The following is a 12,559-nucleotide window of genomic DNA, read 5'->3' on the forward strand; positions in this document are numbered from 1 at the left end:
CTGGGAGTCGCAGTTCCCCCGGGGGGGCGCGGCGCTCCGGCCGCCGCGCGAGAACTACACTTCCCAGGGTGCCCCGCGGCGGCCGGGCGCCGGCGGCCTGTGCCGAGGGGGAGCGCTGAGGCGCGGGGGCCCGGGCGGTGTCTCCGGTGCCCGGTGAGGGGCTGCGGGTCTCGGGCTCCGTCCTCAGCGCTCGGGCGCGTGGAGAGAGCGGGGAGCCGCAGGGCGCTGCCGGGCCCGGCCGCGGTGGGGCTCACGCCGGGCCCCGCGGGCTGGGGGGGGGGCCTGTGCGGTGCCCGGGCCGCGCCGGGCCGGTGGCGGCGGGCAGGGCCGAAAGGGGAGTGGGCCGCGGGGTCAGGGCCTGGCGCCGTCCTGTGCAGCCGGGGGGGAAGGGTCCGCGCTCGACGGCCGTGCCGCGGAGGGCCTTGCCCTCACGGCGCTCCAGCCTGGGAAGTCCCTTACACCGAGGCGGGAATCGTTTTTTACCCGCTTCCCCACCTCCCTCCTTCAGGCGATTTTATCTCCCTTCAGAATGGTTGTTTATCTGCACGCTTGCTCAAAGGCCGTTGCCTCTGAAGTTTGTTGCCTTGTGGTTCCCCGCATCCCTTTAAACCGAGGGGTCGTTGCGATGGGGAATGAGTCGGCTGTGGCGCATGGTGCTGGCACTTCTGCACCTTAGCAAATCTCTGCCTTGCTTGTGTAAATCCAACAAGAGGATGTGCCTGGACAGGGCTTGTCACTTCAGTCTGATTTTCAGTCTTGTGTTTTTGGCTCATCACTATTCTTGTCTTCATGGTATTGTAAGATGATAAAATACTTGAATTGTGAATACTGAAACAGAAGGCTGTTGCTGGAAAATGTGTAAATTAAGACAGGTAGTCTTTTTTTACAAGTTTTTAAAAGTAATATGCTTCCTGCTCAGTTTCACCCTTAAAGATCCCATGATACAGCTGTATGGATGGGGTCTGTCCAGCATCTTCTCACTCAAAATACCCATTCTGTGTATTTGTATGCAGTTGACTTCATTTTATGGACCATGTATATACTCTGAAAGGGGAGTAAATAGCGGTAAGCTCTGTGCAAGATGACTTTCTGCGTGTATGCATTTAAAAATCTTATTTTTTTCCCCGATGACCTTGGATCTATGATTTGTCCTGGGGTTACCTAAATATGAGAGTTACTGATAAAAGAATAACACAACTTATTTCTGTAGTGCTAAAAAAGCTTACATTGCAGAATGAGACTTCCGGAAATGACCTATTTATTAATGATTTCTTGGCATCTGTTGCAGGAGCAGGATGTATACTCTGTTGTCTGGACTCTATAAATACATGTTCCAGAGGGATGAGTACTGCGTCTTGATCCTTGGTTTGGACAATGCTGGTAAAACAGTAAGTACTGTTAATTACTAGTTACATGAAGGGCACATGCAATTCTAAGCATTCCTATTCTCTGAAGACAAAAATTCTAAGAGGCAGGTCAGTCTACCTCATAACAGGGTATTTTAGTGATGTTACCTGCAAGAATCAACTCCTCTCCCTGTATTTAACTTTAGTAAAAGCTTTCAGGGATATAGCTGAGACTTCGGTAATCCTGTAATCACCTGGAATCCCATCTTTCTTCCCTGAAATAGGAATAGGAACAAGAGGAGTGGTTTGTTCCATAGATAGGGTAGTAGCAATTGGAACAGGATTCTGCTATAAAGAAAAGGAAGGTTTTAGTTAGGATTACCCATGCTGGTACAATGTTTGGGAGTAGTTACTCTTTTGTTCTTCCTTTTCAGACCTTCCTTGAACAAACTAAAACTCGATTTAACAAGAACTACAAAGGAATGAGTTTGTCCAAAATCACAACCACTGTAGGCTTAAACAGTAAGTAAATCCACCTGGTAATTTTTCTACCTTTCCTGCAATGTTAGACAGTTGTTTCTTCCTTGAAATAGTTAACAAGAATGGACAAGGGGAAAATGGTTCCTGGAAATAGAGATCTTATCTACTCGCTGCCCATACACTTTTTGTATTTATACTGATGTGACTCTATCCAATCTTATTTGCCACTATTTTATAAGGTATTATTCTCCTGTTAAAAGTAGTACTGTTTGTGATTTGCTCCTGTAGAAGACTGTTCCATCCTTACTTAGGAGCGTTGTGTAGGTGCAATCATTTAGAGCACACAGCCGTTTCTCACTGGATTGGATTTTTTTCTTTCCCTCTAGTTGGTACTATTGATGTTGGCAAAACTCGGCTAATGTTCTGGGATCTTGGAGGACAGGAAGAGCTACAGTCTCTTTGGGACAAGGTTAGGGAAGTAATTTTTCTTTTATAAATGATTTTACACCTCTTTCAGAATTGGAGAATTATGATCATTTAGTACTCATACAGGCTTACTGGTAACCCAAATATTTAGCATTAACACTTTGAGAGTTTCAATTTATCTGCAAGATTGCAAAGATGATGCTTAACATTTGCATTATTGTTTACAGAAACTAATTATCAACCTCTGTTTGAGGACCATGCCAGTGTTATCATTTGTATGTAATAAATGAGGTCATATCAGTGGTAATTTCCTTACCCAAAGTCACAGAGGAACCTGACAAGAGATTTCAGGTAGCTCATATAAAAGCTACAGTCTAGTTCTAAATAAAATTAAATATGATTTGAAGTTCTCTGGGTTATTTTATACAGCAAGTCAGACCAAGAGAAGGAAAACATTGATGAGAGCAGAAGGATAAAAGCTGAGATGTGTTTTTGAGCTCAGCACTTTCAAGGCTTTTGCAGTACCACACGGAAATGAAGAATACACCAATATCAACACTTATTCCCCTGTAATATCTGTTCTTGTTGAACAGAGGGTACAGTTTTCCCAGCTGGATGCTGTTTTGTAGCTACATTAAATGTAGTGTTATTAGAAATCCTGAGCATAATATGCAGCATCCAGATGTCTGGCAAAGAATATTAAAGCAATATGCTCGCAGGCCAACCAAACATGCCACTTCTGTCGTTGACTTCATTGTTTGATCAAGGCATGTATTCCTGCTGCTACCGTTATCAATCACTTGAGAGTTATTGCTCAACTGTGCAGTTCATCAGGCTTAAAAAATATCAGATTCTGCCTGTAATCACCTGGGTTAGAAAGGGAGTCTGCAGATAAACTTCTTCACCTATTTGGTTCAACAGGCCTGCAGATGGGACAGGCAGTACATTTTGTGTGCCACCATTCTTTTCTTCAGACAAATATTATGGAACTGGTTATCTCTTTCATATACATTAAAAAAATTTGAGGCAGAGGTGGTCCTAGCTGCTATGTACTCTAATATCTGTTACCATTTCAGTATTATGCTGAGTCTCATGGAGTGATCTATGTTATTGACTCCACTGATGAGGAGAGGCTCTCAGAATCTAAAAAAGCTTTTGGTGAGTACACTGTATTTTACCAGTACTGTGATTTCATGACATACTGTGTCACAGTGTTCTCATTACAATCATGTCTCTCTATGTGTCCTTTAAATAAGCTGTGTCCTGTTGATGGCATGTCTGTAGTGTTTTCGAACATTTGCATAATACATGGCTATGTTTCGGAGGTGAAAGTGGTGAAGTCAGTGAGCTATTTAAGATTATGGTCTGTCTTGTCCATAAAATAATCCTCAGTTTCATTGTCTGTAATGACCCTGAGTCTCTTTTTGTGCTTATGTTAATTCTTTCGGAATGTTCATTCCTTATTCCATATTTATCACTTAGTTAATTCTTAGTAATATGCTTGTTGATCAAAATAAAGTTTTGAATTTGATCTGAAAAAAGATACTGTGATGAATGTAGTCCTGAAAGTTTGGATCAAATCAAACTAATAAGGAGGTGCCTTTTGCTTCTTCCCTATGTTCAGATAATGTCAAGCATTTGCACAATTTTGTTGTCTAGAATTAGCTAAACATCTCTCCTTTTTTTTTTTTTAATATATATTTCTGTGCTTTATAGAGAAAATGGTTACTAGTGAAGCTCTGGAAGGGGTTCCTATTCTGGTATTAGCTAACAAGCAGGATGTAGAGGTAAGATCATTGCAGAAAACTTAGTTATTCAATGAGCAAATATATACCTATATAAAAAACATATATATCTTGGCTGTTTTGAGCCATTTACATAAATAGAACAAACTGTTTAGCTATGGTGGGTTTTCTTTACTGTGACTTGGTATCTTGATACTGTTTCTTCCTGGTTATTCAGCAAAACAATGTTTAGCGGGCTTCTGTTTATGATGTTTTTCCTGGAATTGTACCTGGTATTGCAGTACTGCAGTTTGAGTGATTATTCTCTAGATGGAGCTAGATACTTTCAGAGGAATTTGAAATCCCAGAACTTGCAATTGTAACATCTGTTTCAAACACTGTTGATGCTTCCCAGCTTCTTCCCCAGGACTTCCATACCTATCTCAATAAATGTCACTGTAGGAAAAACTGCAGATTTCTGTAGCTGTCACTTTTAAAAGAGGATTTGGTTGTACTTTATTTATACAGCACAGCAGATTTTTTTTCGTGATCATAAGATTTAGTCATAAATAAAAGAAATTTAATTTTACATCAGATGCGGCATGGGATTAAGAGCGAGGACTCCTGATTTCTGGTCCTGGCTTTGCTGTGAACTATCTCTTTTACCTGTTGACAGTGCTGACTCTATTTTCTGTGTGGAAACTAGAATATTAACTCTCATTTCCACGCAACACAGCAGCTTTTCAGCAGGGAGCAGTCTGCAGTCTTTCCTTTAGTTATTGACAGTTAAACTATATGCAGTGACCCAGAAAGCTGTTCCAGTTTTACCTGTGGCTGTATAGGCATGTTTTGTTTTCAGGGTGTACTATAAAAGCCAGCTCTTCTGGCACCCTAACAGGACTAATGAAAAGATACTGAACAAATGAACTTTTTTAACATGGCTAGAAAGAGGTATCTGCTACAGGCCGTGAAGATAAAAACTATGAATAACTCCTTGCTCCCTCTGGAGGGTCTAAGACTAGCCCACAGATTCAGTACCTTTATGCAGTCATAGAACTGTGACAAGAGATTAGCAAAGCTATACTGACTAGAAGTGTGTTTATTTTTAATAAACATCTAAATTGTATATTTAGAGAATATGATCTTGGATATAAACAGAGTAAAGCAACGTGAATATTGGTAATAAAATATCATCGGGACTATAGCTTATTCTGCAGTAATTATTCAGGCTCTCTTAAGCGAGGTTTAGAAAAGTTAGAAGTATCTGTCTTTTCCACTGATCTAGCAGCAGTAAAGACTTCTGGAAGAAAATTGAACACTATAGGATTATCACTAATAGAGATTTGTCTGCTCTGGATGTCCAGACTTATAATTGTAGTGGAGAATTCTCCCCAGCTTAACTCTCTTGTTAAGGGGAATCATAACAAGAAAAGACAAGTGGTATCTTAACGTTGCTGGTGTTTGCAGGTGGAGAATAATGCAACTGTTCATGATTACATCCTTAAAGGCCAGCAGAATGCTTTTGGTGAAATACATCAGAAGTAGCATGTCTGACCTTTTCTTTTTCTTTTTTTTTTTGTTTTAAGATTACATTCTTCACAGTAAGCTAACAAATGTTTCAACTCTGACTCACCCAAATCCAGTTCTTGAAATGCCTTAAATTACATGAAGTGTAACAGTTTTCTGGCTCTACCCCTAAATTACTTGTAGAAGAAAAATTCTCTATTAATAGTCAGTACTACTCTTGAGTAAATTGCATCTACTACGCAGCACTGCCAAACAGGAGGGTGTTAGGCAGTATCAGGAGAATGAAATACAGTCATAGACTGCAATATACCAATTCAAAGATCTAATATCCTGAAAATAAAGTGCATGAATTTCCCATGTGAAAGGATTATGCTCTGTTTAGCCTAGACTAGATCATTTTGCAATTAACTGGGTGGAAAAAAACTGAGTGAAGTGGTTTTGATTTTATTTATTTATTTATTTTAAGTAACTGTAGCTTTGTAGGAGAATTAAATATTTTGTGGGCTCACTTTCCAGGTATTGAAGTATTTTGGGGCTACTTTTCAAAGTATTAGGCTGTTTTGCTTACCTATCACTTCCTATAGAAAAAAACTGCAAAATATGAGTTTATATTTTCTGTTTTGATGTGAATAATAATGTTTAAACATTATAAAATCTCTATATTTCTGAGCTGTAAAATGAACTATTAAACCTTGGCAGGGGGAACAGAATGCCTCATTTTGGAGCATTTAAATATACTGGAATAACTGAGCTGAAAAAAGTAGCATATGAAAATAATTAGATATTGTATGATGTCTAGGATGTCTCTGGGAGGAAGTCTTGTCTTCCTAGTCTTAAGATAATTTTTGGAAATTTAATTTGAATCCCCAGAGCCATAACATATCGTTGAAAAATGAGGAGTGGTGGTGAGTAGCTGCATATAGCGGAAGACTCACAATTTTACCTGTTTGTGGTACTGGTACAGACATTAGAAATTGCCTTCTCTATGGTGGCCATTTTCAATATCACAGCTTCCTTGTAAAATTGGTTTTCATAAGCTTGCAAAAACAACAATAGCACAGAACATTGGTCAGGTCGGTTAGACTTTTGTTTTTAGTTAGGCTGTTAACCTGTCTATTGTTAGTTCCTATTTTAGTTTTACTAGCTGATTACTCTTGACATAGCTGAAGAGCTTATATTTACCTCAGTTTTAATCCTAATACGAAGCTAAGTAACATCATTGCCCACTTGAGGTGGATTTGGCAGGTGGACTGTGCAATTCAATCCGTTTTGCCTAAAATGGCCACTGATGCTTTTCTGCAGATGACTCCATTTCTAAAGTCACAACCTTGCTTCTTCATATATTTCTGGGTGTACCCTTCCTGACTGTTAATTTTAGTAATGCTGCTCTGAACCCTTCATAAAACAAACTTTGTTGTACAGTCAGGTCAGTCCTGTGTAGACTGTCTTGAAAAACCTTCATAATAGATGTTCTAGCGTGCACTCTTATAGAGTAAGATGAGAAAGAAATAAACTCTTCAGGTTGCGTGAGGTTTGTCTGAAATGTATGGTAGATAAGACCACTCCAGAAAGGTCATGTGTAGATTTTATTAGTGTAACAATGAGTTGTTTGTGTGATCACAGATTATCTGGTTTCCATAGTTTGCTCTTGGTTTATGCAGTTTCAGTTGAAAAATAAAACACATCTATAAACAAATATTTTGTAATGGAGCTGGGGGGAGGAAAATAGAGGGGAACTCAAGCCACAGATGACATTTTCTTTTAAGCATGAAAAGCTCAAATGCTTCTAGATGAAATGATGACTGATCTACCTCTTCATCTGCTGGACAGGATTCCAATTCATGGCTTCCTCTTGAACCCTAGAACAAGGCTTCTTGGAATTGATAGTTCATTGGTGTTGTCCTCTTTGCTGCATGTTATTGTACGTCAATTATTATGTTATTTATTGCTCATCAAAACAAATTAATGTTGTGATGCAGTGACATCCTACTGTAAAAAATGTAAATGGTGCAAAGTCTCCTCAGAAGCAAAATCCATCCTGACCCAAACTGCTACAGTGGTCAATGGTTGGACAGTTCTGTGGAAGTTAGAGCAGGTCACAATCATATTAGGAACTGAGAAGAGGAACTACCTAAAATGGATTAAGAGATTTTAGCTGTTTAAAAGAAAGAAAGAGAGAGAGAGAGAGAAAAAAAAAGCTACAGCAGTTCCAAGCTGCACTTGGAAAGATGGACTTCTCAAAGGCCTCAAAGATGGACAAAGTGAAGGAGACAGATTTTGTGCTGCTTGTTTCTGGCTGTACGTAGGGACAGAACATGCCATATGTGGCTGGATGTGCAGGTATCCTTTGGAAAGTCCATTTCCCAACTCCTTTGCACAGACCAATGCAAGCAGAAATAAAGCTGCCCTTCATTTCCTGTTCAGCTTTCTGTTGCTTTTCAGGGTCTGTGAGTAGGAAGGAAGTGTTGTCCTCTTTTCAAAATTAATTCACTTGCCGCTCTGTAGTAAGCCTCCAACATCATCCTTAGCTGGTGTCAGTCACTGATAAGAGGTAAAACCGAAGAAAAGAGTAATAAAAAGAATTTGAATGAGTTTGTCTTGAATCCTGCCTACTGAGAGAGGTTCTATATTTGGGGCAACTGAGGCTGCAGGAATTTATGACTAGACTGAGTTGCGTTTTGATAATACACTGTACCGCATGTATGAATCCAGGCAACTCCAACAGAGGAGCTTTGAGATGGCACAGTTCAGGGCAGAAGAAACATCGTTACAGTGCTCTGCATTGTTGTTTTCCACCTTAAACGCTTTCCCATATTTCCTTGAAAGATTCTTAAATGTATCATCAGACAGGAAAGTATTATTATACTATAATATTAAACTTTAAACTATTTACCCAGTGGATGACAGCTCATCTTTATGAATTTCAGGCTTTCCATTTTTGAATAAAATACTTGAAATAGCTTGTTATGACTTTTGTGTGTGAAGTGATTAACATCTTGAATAGAGTTTCTTGCTCATTGATTGAATCTGCAAGTCTGAAATGTAACTCAGGTCATAAGAAAATACAGTCATCAGAAGTTGCACAATTAATGGATTCTGGGCCTTTCACAGTGGAAAATCAACAGTCCGGATTCAAGGGCATTGGGTGAGCTGGGTGCCACTAAACTTCTCTCAATCCATTTCTTAAGAACTAGTCTTATTCGTAAGCACTAAATCCTGCTTATTTAACACATACTCATCCCCACAGTAATTTCCTATATTTAATTTTTCCAGAACTGGTGTTTTGCAAAATGGAGAGCTAATATCATTCATTTCCATCCTTATGCTAAGTTAAGGCCCAGACTTGTAGGAGACTGAATTCCTGTTTGTACATAGTCTGTACTCCTAAAGTATACATCCACTTGGACTAATCCTTAAGACTCGCAAGGATTTCATTTGAGATCTCAGTAAACACTTGCCCAACACATAGATTTGAGCCTAACTGAAGGACTAAAATGTCTTTGCAGAGAGGAGGAGAAAGTTGGGCTCATGGCCACCTAAAGTGCTTGATGATTTGTCTAAGGCTTCTGAGAGAAAGTGAGTATCGAGGTGAGCAAAGGAATTATAGGCTGATGATTTTCTCATTGCTACTTCCATGTTCAAGGAGGAAGAGTACAAATCTAGATTTCAGTAGGGCAGGTCTTGCTTTCTGTGACATGGATACTCTTTTGCACTTTTTGTTTGCTTTTGTAACTCTTAAGAATAAAGCTTTTCTAGCAATGCTGTGACTTATGTCAGGAAAGTAACACACTCGTTTCTCGGGGGTTTTGTTGTTTTGTGTATTTTAAAGTCACTTCCTAGTCATCTGGCTTGTAGACTACAGATGTGCAAGAGCTGATGGCCATAAGAAACAAAGTGACACCGGTCATCAGAAAATATGCTGCATTCAGTACTGCCAACGTTGTTCTCCTGCATGTAAAATGCAAGCAAACATGTCCATGGAATATACTAAAATCCTTTAGGATCCTAAAGGAACATGCTGAAATTTAGGAGAGATCACACCCCAGCTATTTTCTAGAAGTGCACTCATAGGAAGACAGTATTCACTTTTGTGGAGTTCTGGTAGACAGAGCTTGTGTGCAGTCATTGGGATAGGTTCCAAGAGTATCCAGAGGGGTGTACAGGTTATGCTTATTTTCATGACTATTTGCTTGGAAGTATGCATCTTGAGGATCAGAGAGGTGTGGCAAATATGTCTGAAAATAACATCGTATTTGCTGAAATATTAATATGTTCAGTTTTTTGGACTCTAAATAATGAATTTACTATGTTAGTGGGTAAAGGAGTTTAACATAATGCCATGATGTAATCCTGATCGAAGCAGAACTGAGGACTTGGTAGGATTTATTTTAGAAGAAGGTAATAAAGAACTCTTTTATGGTTTCACTTGCAGACCTGTCTGTCAATACCTGATATCAAGACTGCATTTAGTGACTGCATTAACAAAATTGGAAAGAGAGATTGCCTGACACAAGCCTGCTCTGCTCTTACTGGGTCAGTATGAGAATGGATGGTATTCTGGTTAACTGAACAGTTGTAGGGGATCATATATGAACAGAAGTACTATGGCATATAATAAACATTGAAAGGGAGCTGTGCTTCCTTCCCAGGAGTGACAGACACTTGTCTGTTAACTCTAGTCTTGCAGCAGGTCAGTAACTTCATGTGTAATTCCCTTCTATAAAACTTGATGAAAATGTACTAGCCTTGTCTACTGACTGGCTCAGAGCAACAGGATTTGGAGGTAAGTGGAGCTGTGGATGTTTCTGCTTTATCATCTGCTCTCTAAGCACAGTAATCCTTGCACTGGTTGGCTTGCTGCAGCTTCTGACTTAATATAAGTAAGAAAATGTAGCTGTTTATGACACTGATATATACATATATATTTCTATGTGCATATGTGTGTGTATATATGTATGTACATATGTATCTGTCTTAATGTTACTGTTGTACACTGGGTCTTGCAGTACTTTAGTTAGTTACATTCTTAATTCTTTGGGTTAAAAGTGCTATTTGGTATAATCCCGTTATAGGTGGCTAGAAATATTGTCACCTGAATAAGTGCCTGCCTGTATCAAATTCAAGACTTTGCCTTTTTTTGTCTAACAACAAAGCTGTGATAGGATAAGAAATGTTCCTTAAACTATGATAAGAAAACTCTTGTCCCTATTGCTAAGAATCAAATGCCGTTAAACAGATGAACGACCACAACGGCAACAGTGGTTAAGCACTGTGACTGGAAGAGAAGTGTTAGATAATAATCTTATGAAATGGAACCTTTATAATTCATGTGTTTGTTTTGTTTTGTGCAAACACTTCTAGTTTTGATCTGTATGGAATTTCCTCTCAAAATTTCTTTTTGAGTTTGAACTAAAGAAAAAGATTGTGGAAGTCCTGGTTGGGAAGCTGTCAGACCGGTGAGTTGGTGAGTTGCTTGGCAACCCCAGCACAGATGATTACATAAAATTGGAGACAGAATCGGAAGACTTGATACAGCTGGCCTGAGGTTTGTAGCAAAATAACCTCAAACCAGCTGACCGTCAAGTGGTTTGATGCTTCATTCCAAGATTTCCACAGAGTTGATGACTAACTAAATTGGATCTAGACTTGTACAAACACCAGAGAAATAAAGGATGGAGTTTAAATAGCAAATTAAAACAAAAAAGAAAAAAAAAAAAACAGATCCCCATTGTTTGAGTGTATGAGAAACTAACATAATAATTCCAATAAATAACTGAAGGGCTGAACACTTTACTTGCTTTTGTAAGTAAGTGGTCAGTTAGGGACTACATAAACTGTAATTATTCTTCTTAATACTCTTGTCTATTTGTCTTATTTCCTTAGCAAAGGAGTGAATGAGGGAATTGAATGGATGGTGAAGTGTGTGGTGAGGAATATTCACCGACCCCCAAGACAGAAGGACATCACGTAAGAAATTCCAAGTTAGTCAAGCAACGGACACCCTCTTTCCATGCAGTTTCCTGTTCTCTTTAAAGAAGAAGGTCCACAGGATTCCTCTTAAACCTGATTCTTTCCTAAGTTTATTTGGAAACAAACATTCTCTTTCTGTGTCGGGGGGAAAAAAAATTGAGCAAAGGATTCTAACTGTGAGGAAAAAAAAATCCCTTGCATTGTGTATTAAGTCATTGGCCAGAGAGCATAGACTTCCCAAAGGCTGAGTGGCAATCCACACTTTGTTGCCGATGCAAAGGACTTAATTTTCTACTGTATTGCTGTGTGATTCTTAGTCTGTTAATCTAACAGGGGCTAGAGGCCAGTGAAATGGAACTCCCCCTTGAAGGAACTGGGTAGGTGAATCTGAAAGGAGAGGGGGAGCCTGGAGGATGGCTGTCCTTTTAACCGAGCTAATACCTCACTGTTCCAGCCCCATGGTTACTCTACATGGTGTTATTGGCCCTCTTATGCTGTTGTTTGTATAATGAGAAGAGACGATGATTACAACTCAATTTTCAGTGGGCACGTTGATTCGTGACTTTTACCTGTGGTAAATGCAGACATGGAAGCCAGCAACTGCACAATGGTACACTGCTTATAATGGGTATTCTTAACAGGATGTGACCTTCAGAAGTGCTGCTGATCTCTGTTGTGCAGTCTCTAATGGTAAGAATAATTGGTATTTTCTGTAACCAGAGGGAATTGTGGTCCTCTCTGTATTTTCTGGGCTGAAAGCTAAATGTCTAGGCAGGGAGAAATCAGTATGCAATAAAGGGTCCTACTACTTTAAACTTCTCACGCTGAAACAACTGATGAGTCGTGTAAGTACAGCAGTGGTTGTACTTGGCCCTCTAGTTTTGCAAATGCAAACAAGAACAAATGGCAGCTCTCAAAGGCAAATAGTTCACTTCCCATGTGGCCTACTCAACTGTGATTCTGTTGACATATCACTAACATACAGATAAAAAATATTCAGAGAAATAACAATTTGATGTATTTTACAGTGGTTTGGCAGTGGTTGTTGCTCTCTCTCTCTCTGTTTCAGTCACTCTTTGTACTGAT

General features: G+C 39.5%; 1 protein-coding gene across 6 annotated transcripts; it reads left to right on the forward strand.

Moving 5' to 3' along the window:
• The first annotated feature begins 86 nt into the window (after positions 1 to 86).
• On the forward strand, positions 87 to 12,292 carry ARFRP1 (ADP ribosylation factor related protein 1). Of its 6 annotated transcripts, none has more exons than XM_062588981.1 (8): positions 87 to 153; positions 1,289 to 1,388; positions 1,781 to 1,868; positions 2,213 to 2,295; positions 3,329 to 3,410; positions 3,969 to 4,039; positions 9,936 to 10,036; positions 11,387 to 12,292. In XM_062588981.1, exons 2-8 carry the CDS (start codon positions 1,296 to 1,298, stop codon positions 11,472 to 11,474), a joined length of 606 nt encoding a protein of 201 aa, XP_062444965.1. In that variant the 5' UTR covers positions 87 to 153; positions 1,289 to 1,295; the 3' UTR covers positions 11,475 to 12,292. The 6 variants fall into 6 exon arrangements, with proteins under 6 accessions (XP_062444965.1, XP_062444967.1, XP_062444968.1 ...); XM_062588983.1 differs by having other exon boundaries at positions 11,392 to 12,292; XM_062588984.1 differs by lacking the exon at positions 3,969 to 4,039 and adding an exon at positions 9,010 to 9,079 and having other exon boundaries at positions 11,387 to 11,474.
• The last annotated feature ends 267 nt before the right edge of the window (positions 12,293 to 12,559 follow it).

This window comes from Rhea pennata, chromosome 16, assembly GCF_028389875.1.
Source record: "Rhea pennata isolate bPtePen1 chromosome 16, bPtePen1.pri, whole genome shotgun sequence".
In the NCBI taxonomy this organism is placed as follows: Eukaryota; Metazoa; Chordata; class Aves; order Rheiformes; family Rheidae; genus Rhea; species Rhea pennata.

What these genes read in the sequence shown, in the direction of transcription:
- ARFRP1 (XM_062588981.1), top strand. Translation starts at nt 1,296, where the DNA reads ATGTATACTCTGTTGTCTGGACTCTATAAATACATGTTCCAGAGGGAT. An exon ending in AACCACTGTAGGCTTAAACA is followed by an intron (nt 1,869 to 2,212) that starts GTAAGTAAATCC and finishes CTTTCCCTCTAG; the next exon opens with TTGGTACTATTGATGTTGGC. An exon ending in TACAGTCTCTTTGGGACAAG is followed by an intron (nt 2,296 to 3,328) that starts GTTAGGGAAGTA and finishes TTACCATTTCAG; the next exon opens with TATTATGCTGAGTCTCATGG.